The sequence below is a fragment of the Vitis riparia genome, unplaced genomic scaffold (genome assembly GCF_004353265.1).
Source record: "Vitis riparia cultivar Riparia Gloire de Montpellier isolate 1030 unplaced genomic scaffold, EGFV_Vit.rip_1.0 scaffold586_pilon_pilon, whole genome shotgun sequence".
NCBI lineage: Eukaryota > Viridiplantae > Streptophyta > Magnoliopsida > Vitales > Vitaceae > Vitis > Vitis riparia.
Genome location: NW_023269706.1, coordinates 1 through 24766, shown reverse-complemented (window position 1 = coordinate 24766; position 24766 = coordinate 1). Strand labels below are relative to the sequence as shown.

Below are 24766 nucleotides of genomic sequence, written 5' to 3'. Positions count from 1 at the left end.
GGAATCCTCCCACCAAAGAAAAACAAAACTACAAGGAATCAAATACAAGAAAATACAAAGTATACACAAGCAAACCCTCTAGGTTAGACTAACCCATTGGGATTACACACCGCTAACCAATCAAGTTGTAACACGTTAAGGGGAATCCCCTTAAAAACCTTAGAACAAAAAGCCCAAAGAGAAGCAAGGAAATAAATAGAATCCCAAAGGTTCTCTGAATTCCTTGCTTTATCCTAAAAAATCCTTGCATTTCTTTCCGGCTACACCACCCCAAATTAAAGCGATGCATGCAGCTTGCCATAAAACAATTCATCTCTTAGAAGATCCAAAACCGTTAAAATTGGTAGATAGCATGTCAAAGAAGCTCTTTGGGGGAACCCAATCCATCTTTGCTAACTGAAATAATCTGTGCCACAACCTTGTCGTCAGAGAGCAATGGAGAAAAAGATGATCTACTGTTTCTGCATTCTTGATGCACAACTTACAAATGTTGGGACTAAGTGCTTTGTAAGGTCTTCTCAACTATGGCAAGTCATTAGCATTTACCTTTTTGTGTACCACTAACTAGAGAAAGGACTTGACTTTGAAAGGGACTTGAGAATTCCAGACGAACTTAGTAGGGAAAACTGGAGGCAAACCAGAAGATTTGGATAAGGTAAGAAAGAAAGATTTGACTGTAAAAAGTCCTGAAGGAAATAAAGGCCAGGATCTCATATCTGAAACCGAAGGTGATAAATGTAGACGATCAAGAGATCGCATGAGACCTTCTAAATCTTTTATCTCAGAATCAGAAAGGTTACGACGAAAGTTAAAGTTCCAAAGGAAGGGGCGAGTAGAGTTGAGAATTGAAGAAATAGGAGTATTTTTATCCGTGACTACTCTAAGTATTCTTGGATATTGGACCCCCAAAGGTTGGTCCCCCCACCACAAGTCTTCCCAGAACTGAATTCTTTCCCCATCCCCTACCACAAACCGAGTAAACTTGGAAAACTCTTGGGAGACTTGTGCAATAGCCTTCCAAGGACAACGATGTGACCATCTGACTATAGTGTTGGCATCCCAACCATTGGAGTGTGATCCATAAATGCTTAAAATGACCTGATGCCACAAAGTTGAACCTTTCCTAGGATATCTCCACAACCATTTCCCTATAAGAGCAAAATTCCTTATAGAAATCTTTCCAAATCCCAATCCCCCTTTCGCCTTCGGATTACACACTACATCCTAGCTAACCAGATGATCTCTTTTGTCTTCCCCAACCCCTGACCATAAAAAATCTCTTTGTAATCTCTCAATTTTTGCTACCACTGAGGCGGGAATCTTAAACAAGGAGAGGAAGTAACAGGGCATATGGGTGAGACAAGATTGAATGAGAGTTATCCTGCCTCCAAAAGATAAATACGCCTTTTGCCACCCATCTAATCTTCTCGAGATCCTCTCAATCACAGGATCCCAAAAGCCACAAGCCTTGGGATTCCCTCTCAGAGGAAGACCCAGGTAGAGTATAGGCCACCCCGAAGCCTTGCAATTGAGCAACTCGGCCAACCTAGAGAGATGATTTTGTTCAAGATTAATGCCATAAATATTACTTTTGTCAAGGTTAACCTTCAGCCCAGAAATATGCCCTAACACTAGCAAAACACTCTTGAGGGTCAGCATATCCTCTTTTTGAGTGTTTGAAAAGAAAATGGTATCATCTGCAAATTGTAAATGGGACACCCTTGTTCTGTTCTTACCTACCCTGAAACCCTCAAAGACATTTATTTCCTCTGCTCTCAATAACATCCTGCTCAATACATTTACAACTAAAGTGAACAAAAAAGGGGATAAAGGGTCTCCTTGTCTTAAACCTCTAGATGCCTTAACCCACTCTTTAGCGTTTCCATTCACTAGGACTGCAAAAGATACCGAGGACAAACAACCTCTCATCCATTTCCTCCATCTAGGACTAAACCCCTTCTTCTCCAACACATGATCCAAAAAGTCCCAACTCACATGGTCATAAGCTTTTTCAAAGTCAATTTTGAAGACAACTTCTTTCTCCCCTGATTGTCTTTTCTCATCCACTATCTCATTGGCTATGAGAATTGCATCCAAAATTTGTCTCCTTTGAACAAAAGCTCCTTGAGAAGAATGGATAGTTTATGAAGTACCCCTCTTAGACGCCTTGCTAACACTTTGGCTATTATCTTGTAAAGACTAGTGATCAAGCTAATAGGTCAATAGTCTGAGATTTTCTTTGACATGCTTTTTTTGGGTATCAACACTATGAAGGAAGCATTAGTGCTTTAACTGATAATCCCGCTCCTGTGAAACTCTGCAAACACTCTCACTAGATCCTCCTTGATCACATCCCAACAATCTTGAAACACTGCAATGGTAAAGCCATCAGGCCCCAGTGCCTTATCCCTATCCAACTTAAAAATTGCCTTAGAAATCTCTTCTTCAATAAAAAGGGATTCCAACCTAGACGCACTCTCTCCAAATATAGGGGACCAATCTAAGCCTTCAACTCTCCAAGACTCTTCAAAAGGGCTCGCGTAGAGCTTTTCAAAATACCTTAAGATTTCCTATTTGATGCTCTTTGAATTATTCAACACTACACCTCTTTCATTCCCTAACACCTTGATATATTTCCTATTTCGCCTGCCATTAGCCACTTTATGAAAAAATTTTGAGTTACAATCCCCTTCCTTAACCCATTTCACCCTAGCTTTTTGTCTTCAATGTATTTCTTCCCTTAAAATCAACTCCTCTAACTCCCCTTTTCTTAAAGCTCTCTGCACTAAAAGTTCAAGGGAGAGACCCCCTTCTTGCTCCATGGTATCAAAGTTAGCTAAATCAAACATGATACTTTTTTTCCTTTCATTTAGCTCTCCAAAAGAAGCCTTATTCCACTCTTTCAATTTGGCCTTAACAAATTGTAATTTCCTTATGAATTTGTTACCTTCCCACCCATTTCCTTGAAACTCTCTCCACCAACTTCCAAAGCGCTCCTTAAAACTAGGATGTTGCAACCACAGATTCTCAAACCTAAATGGTGTTGGGCCCCACTTGAACGGATTGGTTTCTAAGACTATCGACCAATGATCCGATGTCCATCTAGGAAGAACTTCTTGAAGACTTTGAGGAAATAATTGTTCCCACTCATTTAAGTAAAGAAAACGATCTAATCTCTTGCATACGGGATACTCTTGCATGTTTGACCAAGTGAATGGTGCGCTCCTTAAAGGTGAATCTATTAATTCACATTCTCTTATAAAATCATCAAAGTCCTTCATGCTTGGGGTTAAACTAGAACCTCCCAATTTTTTTGAACTTCTCCTTATGACATTAAAATCGCTGCCCACACCAACACAGGGAAGAAAGTCCAAAAATGTTTGAAAGCTCCACCCAAAAATCCTTCCTAAGTACTGTGCTGTTTGGGCCATAAACTGCGGATAATCATAACGGTTCGCATCTATCCAATGTGAACTTGATTGAGACAAAAAATGAACCTATTACCACCTCCTCACTACGTAGTTTTTTAGAGTCCCAAATAATCAAAATCCCGCCCGAAGCCCCGCACGCCGGAAGGTTTGCCAATTTCTTATTTCTAACTGTCCAAACACTACCCACAAACCTTTTGTCACACTTTGCCTTTTTTGTTTCCTGAATCATCACTACATTTGGCTTTTTTGATCTCAGAAAATCTTTAACCACCCTTCACTTTCTCCTTGAACCCAAACCCCTGGTATTCCAACTAATTATCTTCATGGATTAAACTCACAGACTCTAATCCTCCAATCCAATTTCAACAGGTCTCACAAACTTATGGAGCATTTGCTCTTCCTCCTGGAATATACCTTAATATCCAGAGACTTTAAAACCTCACGCACTTTTGCCATTTTCCTGGGGGACAGTCCTACAATTTGGAACTCACCTAATGGGGAGCCTGCAGTAACACCTTGGCTAACTGTAACTAGGTTGGAGGCCTTATTAGGCGAAATTGGTTTAGGCAAAAATGGGTTAACACTCTCGGTCATCTGGTAAGGATAAGCAGGCTGGATCACCTCCATTACAAGATTAGGGATGCTAATAGAAGATTGACCTACAGAACCATCGTCGTCTTTTTTGGAAAAAAATTCAAAGATTGCTCGATTTTCCATAGGAAACTGAGACTGAAAGGTCGAACTGGGAAGATTGGGAACAAAAGGACTCGGAAAGGAAGAAGTCAAACCATAATAAGGGGGTATAGAAGACGAGGGTGACTGAATAGGTGAAGACGGGATTACCTCCAAATTTTTCGCGACCAACAATCCACAATTCCCCATAAAGTTAAGCCCTTTACCATTGATTTCAGGCGTAGAGGGCAAAATCATGACTGTTGAGCCACGAAGATTGGACCCCACTCGGCCCAAAAATCCTCCCTTGTCTTCGTTGGAGGAAAATTTGTTCAGAGCCACTTCGTTTCTTGACGACGAAGCCCCTTTCCCCAAACAATTCTTCCGAAACCTTGGAAATTGACGAGAAAAGAGAGGACTCGCACTAGATCCTCGATTCGCCTGAAAATCGGCCCCAGAAGCCTCTTCCTTTGGGTCCTCTTCGCTGTTTGCCTGATTCTTCCCGTGCAATAGAGGCTTGCTGCGACATTGAAGACCTTGTCGGCTCTTAGAGCTTGGAGGAAAAAGGGTAGACCACAACTTCTTTGAACCGAACATCACCTTCTTCTTCGCGGAACTACTCGACTGAACCTCAAGAAATACATAAGTTGTTTGTAATATGTGGGGGTGGGCAAAATTGTATAATGGTGCGGAGCCTCGTTCCCTTATAGGTTTCCTGGAGTGGATAGCCTCCAGTTAAGGGCTGGTGGGTTTTTGTTGTTTTTTGGTCTTTTTGTTGTGAGGCCTTCGTCGCCTTGTATACTCCCTGTATGCTATGCGGCGCTTTGCCTTTTGCTAATATATGTGTGTTTACTTATCAAAAAAGAAAAAGAAATACATAAGTTGTTTTCTCCTTTCCCGCTGCAGAAGGATCTTCTTTCTTTTGTAATGACACCATCGTCTCATCTGGGTTTTTTCCTCCTAGGCTTAGGCCCAACCCCGTCCGGCCTTTGGAATTGCAGCCCACTTTTGCATATTTTGGACCAGTCTTAGACAATGAATGGGCTTCCTCTTGTAGGCCCGATAGCCCTCAATAGCGGAGGCCTCGTCCCCTCCGACCCTAACTCCTCCCGCTTCCTTAGTCCCAACAAGCCCATCGTCCGTTTTATTTGAATTCATATTGGGCAGCGATGGAATCTAACCACCCTTACCACGTGTCCCCTCTGAAAGAAACGTAGCCATACCCCTTTCTCCCCCCTTCCTCATTCTGCTATCTTCCCTGACACGACATCTTTACCCAGCTGTTGATCTGACTCTCTCCCCCCGCCTTCCTCCACCTGTCCTCGAGTGAGATGCAAAAGCCTCCCGAGTCGACTCATTCTTTACGCTACCTCTTTGACCGTCTTCATTTCCGACCACTACGACGGAAACTGTAAACACCCAATCCCTGTCTGTCATCTCGATCAAAGCTGAGAGGACTAACCTATCCTTCATTGCGATTCTTACCCTCGCCTTGCTAAGATCGAACAATTTCAACGTTCGCCAATCAATTTTAGTCACCGCCCCCCACTGCTCCACAATTTTCTTCAGGTGTACCTCAGACCATAGATGAAATGGCAACCCCCGTAATTTGATCCAGCCTCCTCTGAACTTCCCCTTTATTTCCGAATTTTCCTTTGGCGACCATCTTCGCAACTGGACTGCATTCCTTTCTTCAACCCTTAAATTCCTCTGGAGAAAGAGAGCTTCCTCTGTTGTTTCAACGAAAAATACTCCTTTTCCACCTGAGATGGGTATAATCGTTACTACACCTTTCTTCCCTAAGCTTCACCGCTCGGCCCACCTTAACCCATTTAATGTTATCATCATTGCGTTCACACACTATGACTCGCGCCCACCTCCCGACAGGAACAAGGCCTTCTCCTCTCGGTCCTTCACTACTGGCTACTTTCGCGAAGGACCAATGCAGAGGACCCATGTGATTGTGGGAAAATCTTTCCCCTCTATATTGCCTTCCTTTTTCGATTGCATTCGAAGGGTGGACCACCAACATTGAAGACAACGCACTTTTAATATTCTCCCATCCTCTGCCCTTCTCGCCCTCAGGAATAATCAGAAAAGAAGATTTTCTGTTGGTAGCAAACTCCGAGATCCTTATGAACCTTCTGTGGTTGTTGAAGCCAACTTCCATCAAGTGGACACAACATTTTCCCCTGAACTTTCTGTTGAATCCCAGGTGACTCTTCATTTCGATGGCTTTCGTCAAATGTTCGATCATCCACCCGATTGCATCCTTTTCAAAACCTAAGACAAAAATAGAGCCTCTATTGTGCTCTGTAATCGAGCACATATTTCCTCCGTGCTCGCCTTCCAACCTAACCAAGAAGGTTTTCCTCTCCACAAAGACCTTCAACGTCCTTACCATGTCGTCGATGATATCATCAGAAATCAAGATCCCACCAAGAGTGTCGAACCTCCAACACAATTGTTGTGGCTATCGCTACCCCACCTAGATGTCATTATTATGAGCATGCTGAAATTTGGAACTCGGATTACTGAATCGTATTTAGATAAGAATTCAGAACATGCTAAATGATCAGTTTGAAGTAGAGATGCTTGCTAGTAACAAATCTCCAGGAAAAATTGTGTAATAGGACTACTGATTTAGACAAATTGCCATCCTATTTTTGATTGTGATTATAATCATGTTTTGATCAGAAACAAACATTTTCACTCATCAATAAATCGATAAATTGATTGGAAAGCCATAAGCAAAGAGTGGGATCTTTTGAGTTGTAGAATCTCCTTTTCAGTGGCTAATGGTCAGATAGTGAAATTTTGGAAGGATAAGTGGTGTAGAGACGAGCCACTTTGTATTTCCTTCCCCTCCTTATTTTCCATTGCTGTACTAAGGGCGTGTGGGTGGTGGATGTGTGGAACTCAATAGTTGATGGGGGTGGTTGGGTTCCTCATTTCTCTAGGTCGTTTAATGATTGGGAGGTGGAAAGTGTGGTGCGCTTTTTACTATTTATTCAAGCAAAAAGGGTGTTGAGGGGTGAGGAAGATAGGATGATTTGAATGGTTACAAAGAGTGGAAAGTTTTCAGTCAAATCCCTGTATTCCGCTTTGGAGCCCAGTGTCACAGGATGCTTCAAATGACCCTCCCCATGGGCTTATATAGGAGAAGGGAAGCTTCTGGAGACTCCTAGAGCCATCTACACTAAGCCATTGGTGGGAAGAGTGTGGAAGGTTCTAGAAATGCCTAGAGATGTCCACACATCTCTACACTATGGTGGAAGGCATGAGAGGAGTCCAAGGCTTTCTAGAGACTTCTAGGAATCTCTTGTATATTCTTGTACATAGGGTTGTACATAGAATAGGGTAGGATGTTCTAGAATATTCTTGATTTGTAAGGAACCCTCCAAGGTTCTAGAGAGTTCCCTTGGTGCCTATAAATAGGTGAGGGCCTCATTTGGCCAAGGCACCACCCAAATCACTTCCTAACCAAGCAAGTGAGCATCCAAGCACTTGTAAAGGCTTCTTTGAGTAATAAAGAGCTTCCATTCTTTGAAGGGTTGCCTACCAAGCTTCTTGAGCTTTCGAGTCGCAAGTGTCTTAGCCGAGCAAGCTAAGCATTGGGAGCAAGGCTGACTTAGCAAGATCAAGCGTCTTGGCTTGTCTAAGTGCCGCACGAGCTTAGTGAATGACTAAGTCCGTGACACCAGTGATCCTTTTTTTGTTCCCTTGGAGCATCATTTGGAGTTCTTGTGTGCCACTTAAGATGGTTTTTTTTTGCTTGGGAGGCGACTTGTGGGAAAACCTTAACTTTGGACCTTGTCCAGATGAGGGGGTTTTCTTTGGCAAATAGATGCTTTCTCTGCCACTTTAAAGAAGAAACTATTGATCACATCTTTCTCCATTGTGCAAAGACAAGGAGTCTTTGGGAGCTATTATTTACTCTCTTTGGGGTATCTTGGGCCCTCCCCTCCTCGGTTAAAGAGACGCTCCTCGGGTGGCAAAGGTTTTTTTTGGGTAAAGGTTGTAAAAGGCCTTGGAAGGCTGCCCCCTTATGTATTTTTTGGATTGTTTGGAAAGAAAGGAGCATGCGTGCTTTTGATAATGTTGAGTTATCGGTTCAAAGAAAGGAATCGTTGATCACATCCTTCTCCATTGTGCAAAGACAAGGAGTCTTTGGCAGCTATTATTTACCCTCTTTGGGGTATCTTGGACCCTCCCCTCCTCGGTTAAAGAGAAGCTCCTCGGGTGGCAATGGTCTTTTTTGGGTAAAGGTTGTAAAAAGCCTTGGAAGGTTGCCCCCTTATGTATTTTTTGGACTCTTTGGAAAGAAAGGAACATGCGTGCTTTTGATAATGCTGAGTTATCGGTTCAAAGAAAGGAACCATTGATCACATCTGTTGAATATAATGTATATATAGTGTACAGTCTTTCCTTTTTTAATATAGGTTACATGTATGGTAGTTAGTTCTCCTAGGCTTGTATATATATATATATATATATACTTCTCAATTGTAAGTTGTTAATCATATGAATGAGAATTAAGGTTTTCTTCTCTCTCTCTTAACATGGTATCAGAGCCAAGGGAGAAAACCTAATTCTTTCCAGTTTCCCCGTGTCATCCATTTCGGGAAATCTTCCGGTGACCGTGTTTCATTCCGGTCACCTTCCCCATCTCCCAAAACTTTCCGGTTATTCAAATAGTCGTCAGAAAACACTCACTGCCGGCAACTTTTCCGGCGAACTTTTCCGACGACGTCTTTTTCCGACACCGACCACACCAAGAGGAGCGCCTGGAGGAGATCTCCAACTTTTCCCAAAGCACCGGAGCTAGAAAATAGTCCACGCGTTGGCCATGCGCACTTTTACGGACGGCGACTGAATCTCACGCGCCGGCGCGTGAGGCCTTTTCCGGCGACGCACCTCCTCCTCCAACTTCGCATGACGCCGACCAGCCTCCCTATATCCCTGGTTTTCCCATCCGAGCCCTGCACGTACCTCTTTTGGGGATTTTTGTCTCCGTCGGCCCTCCAAACAGTCTTTCCGGCTCCGACTACTTTTTCTCCACCCCAATCCCTGCATGTGCCTTGGGAAGTGTTCTTCTACCTCTCTGGTGGTACCACGCCGTGATCTGAGGCCGTTTCCCTTTTTCGGTGGTGCTACGCCGCAATCTGAAGCCATATTAGGGCTCTCTTCGATCCAAACATACTTCATTCTCCAGATAAGTGGATATGGCTACTAAAACTTCCATTTTTTCCTCTATCATATCTGGATCTCCTATGATTACTTCGGAGGAATTGGTTGGCAGTAAAAATTATCTTTCCTGGTCTGCCTCTGTTGAACTTTGGTTTATGGGTCAAGGATATGAGGATCACTTGGTTACCCAGGAGGCAGATATCCCTGAGGTTGACCGCGTACAGTGGAGGAAGATAGATGCACAGTTATGTAGTGTATTATGGCAATCGGTTGATCCCAGGATTCTTCTTCATCTTCGGGCCTACAAAACTTGTTTTAAATTTTGGACTCAGGCCAAAGGATTATACACGAATGATATCTAGCGTCTTTATAAGGTGGCTTCTGCTATTGTCCATATCAGCCAATAGGACTTGGATCTATCTACTTATATTGGTCAGATTGCCTCTCTTAATGAGGAGTTCTTGACTGTGATGCCTCTTACTCTTGATGTTGGGGCTCAACAAACACAGCTTGACAAGTTCTTCATGGTCCTTACTCTTATTGGCCTCCGTCCGGATCTTGAGCCTATCTGTGATCAGATTCTTGGTAGTTCATCAGTTCCGTCCTTGGATGATGTGTTTGCTCGCCTCCTCCGTATCTCGTCCACTCAGACTTTACCATCTGATAGCACTTCAGATTCTTCTGTGTTAGTTTCTCAAACTACCTCTCGAGGAGGATGCAGTGGTACCCGAGGTAGAGGCTAACGTCCTCATTGCACCTATTGCAATAAACTTGGCCACACTCGCGATCGTTGCTATCAGTTACATGGACGGCCTCCTCGCATTGCCCATATGGCCCAGTCCTCTGATTCTCTGCTGCCTCAGCCTCTGAGCTCCCCCGCATCTCAGACATCTCAGGCTTCTATTGCATCTGTTGCCCAGCCTGATAATGCCTCTGCCTGCCTTACCCACACATCTTCTCTTGGACCCTGGATTCTAGATTCTGGAGCTTCTGATCACCTATCTGGTAATAAGGATCTTTTCTCCTCTATTCTACTACCTCTGCTTTACCTACTGTTACCTTAGCTAATGGTTCTCAAACTGTGGCTAAAGGTATTGGTTTGGCCCTTCCTCTGCCTTCTTTACCTCTCACTTCTGTCCTTTATACTCCTGAATGTCCTTATAATCTTATTTCTATCAGCAAAATCACTCGTACTCTTAATTGCTCTATTACCTTTTCTGATAAATTTGTGACCTTGCAGGACCGGAGTACGGGGAAGACGATTGGCATAGGACGTGAGTCTCAAGGCCTCTATCACCTCACCTTAGATTCATTTCCTGCAGTTTGCATTTCCACTGATGCTCCTCTCCTCATTCACAATCTTCTGGGTCATCCTAGTCTCTCCAAGTTCCAGAAGATTGTCCCTCGTTTTTCCACTTTGTCGTCGCTTCCGTGTGAGTCATGTCAGCTTGGGAAACATACTCGTGTCTCGTTCCCAAAGCGTTTGAATAATCCGACAAAGTCTCCTTTTGAGCTTGTCCACACTGATGTTTGGGGTCCTTGTCGGACTGTGTCTACTTTAGGATTTCAGTATTTTGTCACTTTCATTGATGACTATTCTCGATGTACTTGGTTATTTTTAATGGAAAATCGAGTTGAGTTATTCTCTATTTTCCAGAAATTTTATGCTGAAATCCAAACCCAGTTCAATATTTCTATTCGTGTGTTACGCAGTGATAATGCCAAGGAATATTTTTCAGCCCCATTTACTTCGTTTATGTCTCATCATGGGATTCTTCATCAGTCTTCTTGTGCTCATACTCCTCAACAAAATGGGGTAGCTGAACACAAGAATCGACATCTTGTTGAGACAGCTTGTACTATCCTCCTCCATAGTAATGTTCCTTTTCGTTTTTGGGGGGACGCTGTTCTTACCGCTTGTTATTTGATTAATCGTATGCCCTCCTCTGTCTTACACGATCAAATTCCTCACTCCCTTCTCTTCCCTGACCAACCACTGTATTTCCTTCCTCCTCGTGTCTTTGGTTGTACTTGCTTTGTTCATATTCTCACTCCTGGACAGGACAAGCTTTCTGCCAAAGCCATGAAGTGCCTCTTCTTGGGATATTCCAGACTTCAGAAAGGTTATCGTTGTTATTCCCTTGAGACTCATCGATACTTTATCTCCGCTGATGTCACCTTCTTTGAGGACTTGCCATTCTTTTCCCCCACTTCCGAGTCTCTTCCTGTTTCTGAAGTCTTGCCCCTTCCCATTGTCTCCCCAGCTGATGTCGTGCCTCTTCGACCACTTCAGGTTTATCATCGTCGCCCTCGTGTCGCCGCTCCTCTCCTTTTTTGCTGAGGCACCTGCTGATTCACTTCCTACCCCTTCGGCTTCTCCTACCTCGGCTCTGCCTTCTCCTGATGATTTACCCATTGCTATTCGGAAAGGTACTCTCTCTACTCGTAATCCTTATCCTATTTACAATTTTTTGAGTTATCATCGATTATATTCACCCTATTCTGCTTTTGTTTCTGCTATATCCTCTGTTTCTCTTCCAAAGAGTACCCATGAAGCTCTTTCCCATCCAGGCTGGCGATAGGCAATGGTGGATGAAATGGTTGCTCTGCATTCTAATGACACTTGGGATCTTGTTGTTTTACCCTCTGGTAAATCTACAGTTGGCTGTCGTTGGGTCTACGTAGTTAAGGTTGGTCCTGATGGTTAGGTTGATCGCCTTAAGGCCCGCTTTGTTGCTAAAGGCTATACTCAGGTTTATGGTTCTGATTATGGTGACACATTCTCCCCTGTTGCCAAGATTGCTTCTGTCCGTCTGCTTCTCTCCATGGCTGCTATGTGTTCTTGGCCTCTTTATTAGTTGGATATTAAAAATGCCTTCCTTCATGGTGATCTTGCCGAGGAAGTTTATATGGAGCAACCTCCTGGTTTTGTTGCTCAGGGGGAGTCTGATTTAGTGTGCAGGTTACGCCGTTCTCTATATGGCTTGAAACAATCTCCTCGAGCATGGTTTGGCCGTTTTAGCTCTGTTGTTCAAGAGTTTGGCATGCTTTGCAGTACAACAGACCATTCAGTTTTCTATCATCATAACTCCTTGGGGCAGTGTATTTATCTGGTTGTTTATGTGGACGACATCGTCATTACAGGAGTGATCAGGATGGTATTCAGAAACTAAAGCAACATCTTTTTACCCACTTTCAGACTAAAGACTTGGGGAAACTCAAGTATTTCTTGGGAATTGAGATAGCTCAATCCAGTTCCGGTGTGGTGCTTTCCCAAAGGAAGTATGCTTTAGACATCCTGGAAGAAACCGGTATGTTAGACTGTAAACCGGTAGACACACCTATGGATCCGAATGTCAAACTTGTACCAAGACAGGGGGAGCCTTTAGGAGACCCTGGGAGATATCGACGACTCGTAGGTAAATTGAACTACCTCACCATTACTCGTCCAGACATTTTTTTTCCTGTGAGTGTTGTTAGTCAATTCATACAGTCACCATGTGATAGTCATTGGGATGCCGTAATCCGCATTCTTCGATATATCAAAAGCACACTAGGCCAAGGTGTGTTGTACGAGAACAGAGGTCATACTCAGGTTGTTGGTTACACAGATGCAGATTTGGCTGGCTCACCGACAGATAGACGTTCCACTTCAGGGTACTGTGTTTTTATTGGAGGTAATCTAATATCTTGGAAGAGTAAGAAACAAGATGTAGTGGCTAGATCTAGCGCTGAAGCCAAGTATCGAGCTATGGTTCTGGCAACATGTGAACTCATATGGTTGAGACATCTTCTTCAAGAGTGGAGATTTGGAAAGGATGAACAGATGAAACTCATCTGTGAATGTGATAACCAGGCCGCATTACATATTGCATCCAATCCAGTTTTTCATGAAAGGATTAAGCATATTGAAGTTGACTGTCACTTCATTAGAGAGAAGATCGCATCAGGATGTGTTGCTACAAGTTTTGTTAATTCAAATGATCAACTAGCAGACATCTTCACTAAATCTCTCAGAGGTCCTAGGATTAAATACATTTGTAACAAGCTTGGTGCATATGACATATATGCTCCAGCTTGAGGGGGAGTGTTGAATATAATGTATATATAGTGTACAGTCTTTCCTTTTTTAATATAGGTTACATGTATGGTAGTTAGTTCTCCTAGGCTTGTATATATATATATATACTTCTCAATTGTAAGTTGTTAATCATATGAATGAGAATTAAGGTTTTCTTCTCTCTCTCTTAACAACATCCTTCTCTATTGTGCAAAGACAAGGAGTCTTTGGCAGCTATTATTTACTCTCGTTGGGGCATCTTGGGCCCTCCCCTCCTCGGTTAAAGAGATACTCCTCGGGTGGCAAAGGTATTTTTTGGGTAAAGTTTGTAAAAAGCCTTGGAAGGCTGCCCCTTATGTATTTTTTTGGACTGTTTGGAAAGAAAGGAACATGCGTGCTTTTGATAATGCTGAGTTATCGGTTCAAATGATGAAAAAGTCTGTTTTTTTTTTTTTTTTTTTTGTAATTTATGGTCGTGGACTAGGGTGTTTGTAGATGTGGACTCTAGTTCACTTATTAGTTTCATTGATTGACTAGGTTCTTAATGAGGGTAAGTGATGTTTTTTTGTTCTTTCCCCTCCGATCTTGGCTAAGCTTTTTGGTGGCCATTGTATACTCCCTGCATACTTCGGGACGCTATTTGGGTGTTTCCTTTTAATACATACTCATATGTTTTACCTATCAAAAAAAATAAATCAATAAATACATGAAGGATAAGCAATCCTTCAAAGATGTACAAAAGATGGTAGAAAGTAACCAAGAACTAGAACCAAAAAAATGAGCCCCTCCTTATAAAAACCCGCATATAAATAGGAGAAAAAACATTGGACACTCAAGGGGGAAGGAAATGTCCAACAAAAGAAGCCATATGATTTGCTTTTTGTTTGGGTAATGAATTTGCAACTTGGTTTGTTGAATAAGGAATCCAAGAGAAAGAACAACCTAACTCATTTGTAGTATTTGTCAAACTTCCATAAACCCCTTTCCTTTTCATTCACCCAAGATATTACAATTAACAGAATCACTCTTTACAATTAGATTGAATAGAGATAAAGCTTTTGCCTGGATCAAACCTTTCAATGATGCCAATGTCTCTGCCTCAATGGCTAGACCCATTTTAGTATGCTTAGAGAAAGCTCTCGATATTGTACCAAAATGATCTCTAACCACACCTCTAAACCTATCTATCCAGGGTTACTCGTCGAATATCCATTGAAGTTTAACTTTATCGAATCTACTGGAGGGGATAACTAGTCAATCATTTCTTTTTTCTTCAAACTTTTTTCCTTTTTCTTGATAGGTATTTCTTTCTTCTTCAAACTTATTGAGTGGTAAGCACTAAAAGATACAATGGAATATCAACAAAAGTCTTGGTGTTTGAAGCCCATATGGCAGAGAAAAAGAAAATCAAGTCCCAAATGACATTCACCGATCTCCATCTACCCTTGAAAATCCTTGCATTCCTCTCCAACCAAATAAACCAAATCAATGATAAAGCAGCCACTTGCCAAAGGATCTTCCCTTTCGAAAGGCATCCAAAGCCCTTAAAGGAAAATTTCTATATTTGTGATTAAAAATTCTATGCTGCTTTCTTTATTATGATAATCCCTCATAGAATGCACTCTATTTCAACTCAGAAGCTTGAATGGCTATACGCCATGACATAGAATTATCCATATTTTCACAATTATTGGTGCTTTATAGCTAATAATGCTGTCTGTTTTGATTTGTTTCAGTCTAATATTCAGCGAGCACACAGCAAACGTTGGAGAGACAAAGTTTGCAGTGGGAAAACAGGGAATAGTAATTATGCTCCTGTTCTATTTTGCATTGCAATAATTGTTACTATCCTCTTCATCAACACAGTTCTTGTAGGTGGGTAAGCTTCTGTCTACCTTCAATAGAAGAGGGAGGTATATTCAATTTATTAATTATGACTGACTCCTCTCTACTCATGCTAGCTCCTAATCTTACGAAGGTTACTGCTGTTGTTGGACTCTGGGGATGGATTTGTGTTTCTCTCTCTGTATGTTCATTGATAATGCTCTATAGATGTAGTAGGTAATTTCTTGCTTTTCCATTCATGTTAGCTTTAACACCATTTGCTTTGGCAAAGTAGCTGTTGCTATATGAGTTCTTATTGGCATAATGTTGTTCTTGTTAGGATTGTTTTTTCTGTTGAGCTGGTGAAGAAAATGAATGTGTGCATTTGTCTGAGACATTGTTTTGTGAATGTTGAAACAGAATTAAACACCTAAGCACAAGATCTGAATTATTTGATACTGTTGCTCGGCTAACATTTCTTTTGCATTTTTGGCGGTTCTTTAAACTCTTTCCCTGAAGGTGATTTGAGATTAAGGCAATGAACATCTGTTTAAGTATTTGTTTGAAAATTTGTTTTACTAATCTGGTAACTCCTATGGTCTTTTTAGCAATCTGTGAATTGTTTTGGCTACTCATTTATCATTATCCATGTATGATGACACTTATTTTAATATATACTTGATTAATCTGGAAAGAATGATTTGTATAACAATAATCATTCACATTAATTTACTCCTTTGTTTCCTCCTTTAATAAACTTGCTTATGAGACAAAGAACTGCTTGTTCTGAACAAGTGAAAGAAAATTACTTTTCAACTAGGAACTACATCCTTTAGGCCTTGAGTGTAAGCAAACCTACTCATTATAATTTTTTTGATCAGAAACAAAGATAAGTTTTTATTGATAAAAGAGAGAGAGAAGGATGAGGGGTCCTTCTCGTAGAATACAAAACCTGATCAAAGTGAGAGTGTACTCTTCCACTATGAATTACAAACCGAAAGCCAATTTTGTTGAATAACATTAAGTGGAACTCTCCGCTGTTTATGGTCCAAACAGTCCCTCACTCAGGAAGGATTTTTGGGTGGAACTTTTTGACATATATGGACTAACTTATCCGTTATGGTGTGTGGGCGGTGATTTTAATGTCATAAGGAGAAGCTCAGAAAAATTGGGGGGTTCTAGTCTAACATCAAGCATGAGGGACTTTGATAGTTTTATTAGAGAATGTTAATTGCTTGACCCACCTCTTCGGAATGCTTCATTCACTTGGTCAAATTTGCAAGAGTCTCCCGTGTGTAAGAGACTGGACCGTTTTCTCTACTCAAATGAGTGGGGGCTGCTCTTTCCCCAAGGCCTTCAAGAAGCCCTAATTAGAAGGACCTTGGATCACTGGCCAATTGTTATGGATACCAACCCGTTCATGTGGGGTCCAACACCTTTTAAGTTTGAGAATATGTGGTTACAACATCCTAATTTCAAGGAGAACTTTAGAAATTGGTGGAGCGGTTTTCAAGGAAACGGATGGGAAGGCCACAAGTTCATGAGGAGACTACAATATGTTAAAGCCAAATTGAAGGAGTGGAATAAGTTTTCTTTTGGAGAGCTTAAAGAAAAGAAAAAAAGTATCCTCAATGATTTAGCTAACTTTGGTGCCATTGAGCAAGTAGGGGGTCTCACTTCTGATTTGTTAAGTCAAAGAGCCTCAAGAAAAGGGGAGCTAGGGGAATTAATTTTGAGGGAGGAAACCATTGGAGACAAAAAGCTAGAGTGAAATGGGTTAAGGAAGGGGATTGCAACTCTAAGTTTTATCATAAAGTGGCTAATGGCAAGTGAAATAGGAAATATATCAAGGAGTTGGAGAATGAGAGGGGCTTAGTGCTGAAGAATGCCGAGAGTATCACAGAGGAGATCTTACTTTACTTTGAAAAGCTTTACACGAGCCCTACAGGAGAGTCTTGGGGTGTTGAAGGATTAGATTGGTCCCCTATTTTGGAAGAGAGCGCATTAAGGTTGGACTCCCCTTTCACTGAAGAAGAGATTTCTAAGGCCATTTTTCAAATGGATAGGGACAAGGCTCCAGGGTCTGATGGCTTTACTATTGCAGTATTCCAAGATTGTTGGGATGTGATTAAGGAGGATTTGGTGAGAGTGTTCGCAGAATTTCATAGGAGTGGAATTATCAATCAAAGCATTAATGCCTCTTTCATTGTTCTATTACCCAAAAAGAGTTTGACAAAGAAAATATCAGACTTTAGACCCATTAGTTTGATCACTGGTCTCTACAAGATAATAGCCAAAGTGCTCTCAGGGCGTCTAAGAAGGGTTCTACATGAGACCATCCACTATACTCAAGGCGCTTTTGTTCAAGGGAGACAAATATTGGATGCGGTTCTTATAGTGAATGAGATAGTGGACGAGAGAAGACGATCAGGGGAGGAGGGCGTCGTATTCAAAATAGACTTTGAAAAGGCCTACGATCACGTGAAGTGGGATTTTTTGGATCATGTGTTAGAAAAGAAGGGGTTCAGTCCTAGATGGAGGAAATGGATGAGTGGATGTTTATCCTCGGTATCTTATGCAATCTTGGTGAATGGTAGCGCTAAAGGGTGGGTTAAGGCATCGAGAGGATTAAGACAAGGCGACCCTCTATCCCCTTTTTTGTTTACTTTAGTCGCAGATGTACTGAGTAGGATGCTTATGAGAGCAGAGGAAAGAGATATGTTGGAGGGTTTCAGGGTGGGTAGAAACAGAACTAGGGTGTCCCATTTGCAATTTGCTGATGATACCATCTTCTTTTCTAACACAAGGGAGGAAGAGCTGCAGACTCTCAAAAGTCTTTTGTTAGTGTTTGGGCACATTTCTGGGCTCAAGGTCAACCTTGACAAAAGTAGTATTTATGGCATCAATCTTGATCAGGCTCATCTTTCAAGATTGGCTGAGATGCTTGATTGCAAGGCATCCGGCTGGCCTATACTCTATCTGGGTCTCCCTTTGGGTGGGAACCCTAAGGCGTGTGGCTTTTGGGATCCAGTGATTGAGAGAATCTCAAGTAGATTAGATGGGTGACAAAAGACCTACTTATCCTTCGGGGGGAGGATAACTCTTATCCAATCTTACCTTACCCATATGCTATGTTACTTTCTTTCCTTATTTAAGATACCCGCTTCAGTGGCTGCAAAAATCGAGAGGTTGCAAAGGGATTTTTTATGGTCAGGGATTGGGGAAGGCAAAAGAGATCATTTAGTGAGGTGGGATGTTGTGTGCAAACCGAAGGCAATAGGGGGTTTGGGTTTTGGGAATATTTCTTGGAGGAATCTCGCTCTTCTAGGGAAATGGCTGTGGAGGTATCCTAGAGAGGGTTCAACTCTTTGGCATCAGGTCATTTTAAGCATTTATGATTCACACTCCAATGGTTGGGATGCTAACACTTTAGTCAGATGGTCACATCCCTGTCCTTGGAAGGCTATTGCACAAGTCTTTCAGGAGTTTTCCTTGTTTACTCGGTATGTGGTAGGAAACGGGGAAAGAATTCGGTTCTGGGAAGATTTGTGGTGGGGGGACCAACCTTTGGGAACCCAATATCCAAGACTATTTAGAGTAGTCGTGGATAAAAACATTCCTATTTCTTCAGTTCTTGGTCCTACTCGTCCTTTCTCTTGGAATTTAAATTTCCGCCGTAACTTGTCAGATTTTGAGATAGAGGACTTAGAAGGCCTCATGCGGTCACTTGATGAATTGCATCTATCTTCTTCGGTCCTAGATGCCAGATTCTGGCCATTATCCTCTTCAGGGCTTTTTTCAGTAAAATCCTTCTTTTTAGCATTATCTCAATCTTTTGGATCTCCTCAGGACTTTCCTTCAAAGTTCGTTTGGAATTCTCAAGTTCCTTTCAAAGTGAAGTCCTTTGTCTGGTTAGTGGCACACAAGAAGGTAAATACTAATGACATACTACAAGTGAGAAGACCCTACAAAGCCCTTAGTCCTGATATTTGTATTCTGTGCATGAAGCACGGGGAATCAGCAGATCATCTTTTTCTTCATTGTTCCTTGACGATTGGGTTGTGGCACAGGTTATTTCAGTTAGCTAAGATGGATTGGGTTCCCCCGAGGAGCATATCTGACATGATGTCCATCAAATTTAAAGGCTTTGGTACTTCTAAGAGGGGGATAGTTTTGTGGCAAGCTGCGAGCATTGCTCTAATTCAGGTTGTGTGGTGGGAAAGAAACGCGAGGATTTTCGAGGATAAAGCAAGAAATTCAGAGTTCCTTTGGGACTCTATTGTTTTCCTTGCTTCTCTTTGGGCTTTCTGTTCCAAGGCATTTAAGGGGACTCCCCTTAATGTGATTCAATTTGATTGGTTAGCGGTGTGTACTCCATAAGGATTGGTCCTTATAGGGAGTTCGTTTGTTTTCTATGTATTTTCCTGTAATTTAGTTGTCTTTGGTGGGAGGATTTCTCATCCTTCTTCTTGTACTTCTTTTTCTATCAATATATCTATGTAGTTTCCAATAATAATAATAAAAACATTAAATAGAACTCCCCTAAAAGCTATGAAAAAAAGGCCCAAAGGGATGAGTAGAAATGAAGTAGATCCTACAACATCTCTTCCAGTTTCCATCTTTCTTAAATTATCCTAGCATTTCACTCTTGCCACACAATCAAAAGAATATTGAGGCACGTGATTGCCAAAGAGTCTTGCCTCTCAATGAATTACCCAATCCTCTTAAAAAGACTGATACTCCTAGGTAGCACCCAAGCCATATTGGCTAAACTAAAGAGTTTATGTCAAAGCCCCAAAGTTAATGGACAATGTAGAAAAAGATGGTCAATTGATTCTCCACTTCCTTTGCATAAAATGCACCAATGTGGACTAAGGGATTTGTAGGGTTTTCTCACCTGTAGCAAGTCATTGGTATTTACCTTCTCATGCACCACTAACCCAACAAAGGCCTTGACCTTTGAAGGGGTTTTTGATTTTCAAACAAAATTGGTTGGAAAGAATGGGATTAGATTTAAGGACTTAGTCAAGACCATAAAGAAAGATTTTATTGAGAAAGAGCTAGAGGAGGACAAAGACCATGCCCTTGAATATGTGGTGGTGGGAGACAAGCACATTGAGGTAAGTGATGACATGAGTCTTTCAAGAGAACCGATTTTAGTATCAGTGAGATTGCGGTGGAAGCTAAAATTCCAAGAAAGCGATTAGGAATTAGCAAGGACGACTGAAATGGTGTGATTTTTCATTGAGATAACTTTATAGAGTTTTGAAAATTGGGAACACAAAGGTTGACTTCCCCACCATAAAATCTTCCTAGATCCAGATTCTCTTCCCATTCCCCACCACAAAGCGGGTATGTGGGGCAAAAGCTTGAAAGACTTGTGCAATAGCCTTCCAAGGACATTTGTGTGACCATCTAACCATAATGTTGGTGTCCCATCCATAAGGATGTGTCTCATAAATGCTTGCAATAACCTGATGTGAAAGACCATAACTTTCTTGAAGGAAACTTCAAAGCCACTTCTCTAAGAGATCACTATTTCTCAAAGAAGTCCTCCCTATCCCCAAACCTCCTAATTCCTTTGGCCTATACACCACTTCCCAACTAATATGATGATTTATCTTGATTTTCCCAATCCTAGACCAAAGGAAATCCCTTTGCATTTTCTCAATCTTTGATGCTATTGATGTTAGGATTTTGAAAAGAGAAAATAGGTAGGAATGTGAGTAAAAAAATGATTGAATTAAGGTTATCCTCCCCTCAAAGACAAAATGGTCCTTTTCCATCCATTTAACCTCCTTGAGATTTTATGAACCATTGGATTGCAAAGTCCTATGGTTTTTGGATCCCCTCCTAATGGTAAACCTAGATAGAAGAGAGGCCACTTTGAAACTGTACACTTAAGCAATGTGGCCTAGATATCAACTCCTAGCTAACATTAATACCAGATAGAGTGCTCTTCTCTAAATTCATTTTCAAACCTAATAACTAGTCAAAAACCAAAAAGATTAGCTTCAAGTTTTGCAGAATTTTTGGAGAGGCTTTTGAGAAGAAAATGGTGTCATCTGCAAATTCTAATAAAGACACCATAGTTCTATCTTTACCGACAATTAAACCCTCAATTAAACCACTTTCCTCCGCTCTAGTCAACATCCCTCTTATGACATCCACTACAATGGTAAAAAGAAAAGGGGAAACAGGGTTTCCTTGTCTCAAGCCTCTAGTGGCCTTAACCCATCCTTGGGCATTTGCGTTAACTAGGACTGCAGAATTTGTTGCAGAACGACAATCCCTTATCCATGATCCCTATCTTGTGCTAAATCCTTTTTTCTCTAGAACATGATCCAAAAAAGCTCCAATCCACATGGTCATATGCCCTTTTGAAATCAATTTTGAAGACCACTCTTTCCTCCCCATACCTCCTTTTCTCATCCACCACTTCATTGACTATCAACGTTGCATCCAAAATTTGTCTTCCTTTAACAAAGACTCCTTCAAATATAAAGATTGTTTCATAGAGCATTTTGTGTAATTGTCCTGATAAGACCTTAGCTATAATCTTTTATATAAATTTGTAACTAAGCTAATAGGTCTGAGATTTGAGATTTTGATTATTTGACTATTTGACTATTTGACCACTGGTACTTTGATGTATTATCCCATTACTGTGGAACTTTGTTCCAAACTTTCAATATAGATTTAACAAGCTTTAGTTTCATCATAAATCTATGATCTTCCCAACCATCTGCCTGACACTCCTACCACCAAAGACTAAAGTTTTCCTTAAAATTAGGATGGAGTAGCCATATATTCTCAAACCTGAATAGAGTTGGGCCCCACTTGAAAGGGTTAGTATCCAAACATATGGGCTGTGATCTAACATCCAACTAGGAAGCACTTCTTAGATACTTTGAGGGAAATTTTGATCTCACTGTTTCAAATGTCCTTGGCAATTCCTTTCCATTGGCTTGGAATTTAAATTTTCGCCGCAATCTTACCGACTCAGAAATTGATCTCCTTCAGAGATTAATGTCCTCACTCAGTTCAGTGCGTTTCTCTCCTTCTTTGGCTGATTATAGAGCGTGGTCTTTGTCTTCATCAGGCCTGTTTTCAGTGAAATCTTTTTTCTTGGCCTTGTCAAAAGTCTCTAATCCTATTTTGTTCCTTCCGGCCAAGTTTTTGTGGAGTTCAAAAGCCCCTTCAAAGGTTAAGGCCCTCGCTTGGTTAGTAGCTCATGGGAAGGTGAACACCAATGACAAGTTGCAGTTGAGAAGACCTTACAAGTCCCTCTGTCCTCAATGGTGCATTCTTTGCAAAGGAAATGGGGAGTCGATTGATCACCTTTTTCTTCATTGTCCTGTTACCATTGGACTCTGGAACAAGCTGTTCAAGCTAGTTGGGCTGGTTTGGGTCCCTCCAAGGAGGTTTGTGGACATGTTGGTTATTGCTTTTAAAGGCTTGGGGAACTCCTTAAGAGGCAAGACTCTTTGGCAAGTTGCTTGCCTCACTTTGGTTTGGATAGTGTGGCAAGAGCGAAACAATAGGATTTTTGAGGATAAGGGGAGATCGGAAGAGACGTTATGGAATTTGATTTTGTTCTATTCCTCTCTTTGGGCTTCTTGTTCTATAGCTTTTAGAGGAGTTCCTTTAAATGTGTTACAACTCAACTGGAGTGAGGTTTGCGCTTCAAAAGTTTGAGTTTGGGGGTTTCTCTTTGTTTTTAGCTAATGTTGGGGGTTTTTATGTTGTTCAGATTGTGTAGGAAGGACCTCTCATCCTTCTTGTGGTTTCTTTTGTTTCTTTTTTCTTTCTTTCTCATGTATCTTTCCGTCTATTAATATATTTCTCTTCGTTTCTGATAAAAAAAAAAATAAATAAATAAATTTTGATCTCCCTCCTTTGAGAACAACAAATCTATCCAACCTGTTGCAAACAAGAGACACTTGCATATTTGAACATGTAAAAGTCGCATTCTTGAGAGGGGGATCTATTAGCTCACTTTCTCTTATAAGCTCATTGAAACACCTCATACTTGGGGTTAACCTAGAAAAACCTTTTTTTTTTTTTTAAATTCTTCTTATTACATTGAAGTTCCTACTTACACATCACTTTGGATAAGTTAGACTAAAGAGGTCTTGAAGCTCCACTCATGAATCCATCCTTAGGTTGGGCATAATGGGACCATAAATTGAAGTTAGCTAAAAAGAACCTTCTTTAATGGAAGTCAACTTAATAGTCATCGAAAAAGAGCCTAAAGTAGTCTTTGAACATTTGAACTTGTTTGAGTCCCAAATAATCAAAATGCCTCCTGAGGCCCCACAAGCTGGAAGAACAACTCACTCCTTATTTCTACCTTTCCACACACTACCCACAAACCTCTTGTCACAACTCTCCCCCTTTGTTTCTTAGAGTATAACAATGTCTGAATTTACAGAACTTAAAAAACCTTTCGCAATCCTTCTTTTCTCTCTGGAGCCTAACCCTCTAATATTCCAACTGAAGATCTTCACATTGAACAGAAGAGTCCCTCCAATTTACCAAAAAACTAACCTAAGAATCACCAAGAGCTCTAGAAAAAGACTTTTTCTTCTTTCTGCCATAAACCTTAACTGAAAGTTGATCGCAACTAGCTTCCATTAAGAACCCCTTCTCACTGCCTTTGACCAGTTTGACTTTCATACTCTCCAAAAGCAAGTATACTTTGTCCATTTTTCTGGGTGTGAGACCTTCTACAAGGAAACCTTCCATTGACGAAGATTTTGGAGCTAAGACAGGAGCACTCACTGAGAGAAGGTGCTCACGAGGGTTGCTAAAAGGTAACCCGAGAAAAGGGTAGTCTTTTAGCTCCTGTTTATTGGCAACTCTAGGGTCCTCCACACCTTCAAAGGAGGGGACGGCAACATTATGGAAAGACATTACACCATTTTCCTTTAATTGGGTTATAGTTTGGAAGACTAGGCTAGACTCCAAAGGATTTGGCTGCAACTGATTAGACTGACCAGAATGGTAATAGAAGCAGAAGAGGGAGGAAGAAGAAGTGAATCAAAAGCCCCTTCTAATGACTGGCCTTTGACAAAAGTTCCGGGGTTAGAAGGCAATACCTGACTCAGTAGAACATAATGCAGGAACCCTTCACCTCCCTCAGCCTGTTTGGATGTTCGTGATTTTCCTTGTATGCTGGAAAATGGAAGGCAGATAAGATGGTATCAGCAGTTGATAGAAAACAAAGAGAAGCCTTTACATCATCAAATGTGGATTTCATCAATTTAATCTGATTGTGCTGGAAGGACCTGAGATTAAAATTTGTTTCTAATGACTCCTTTAAAATTGACATTTCCCATTTCCCGTCAACTATGAAATTATCATGTTATAAAGTTGAGTCGGTATTAATTTTTATTTTTATTTTTTGATGAGGCCTGTATATGATTTGTTCTTATGGTGAGCAAAATGTCAATTTATGCAGATTTTTCCTATCCTGTTATAGTTCCTTTTGTGATTATCTCTATCTGTTACTTGCAGTAAAGATCCGGGTTATATAAAAAAATCTGGTGGTTTGGGTAATCACACAGATGCGGAGGTATGCTATATC

The 24766-nt window shown here is 41.2% G+C and overlaps 1 protein-coding gene across 2 annotated transcripts in view; it reads left to right on the top strand.

The window, feature by feature from the left end:
* The window catches only part of LOC117910089 (probable protein S-acyltransferase 23), a 54641-nt gene extending 29875 nt beyond the window's left edge, over positions 1-24766 (top strand). The window contains exons 6-8 of one of the 2 annotated variants that reach the window (XM_034824141.1): positions 15090-15228; positions 15315-15414; positions 24697-24766. In XM_034824141.1, the coding sequence (XP_034680032.1) occupies positions 15090-15192 (103 nt within the window). In that variant the 3' untranslated portion in view covers positions 15193-15228; positions 15315-15414; positions 24697-24766. Of the gene's footprint in view, positions 1-15089; positions 15229-15314; positions 15415-24696 lie in introns of those variants that run through there. The other variant, XM_034824142.1, reaches the window with a different exon arrangement.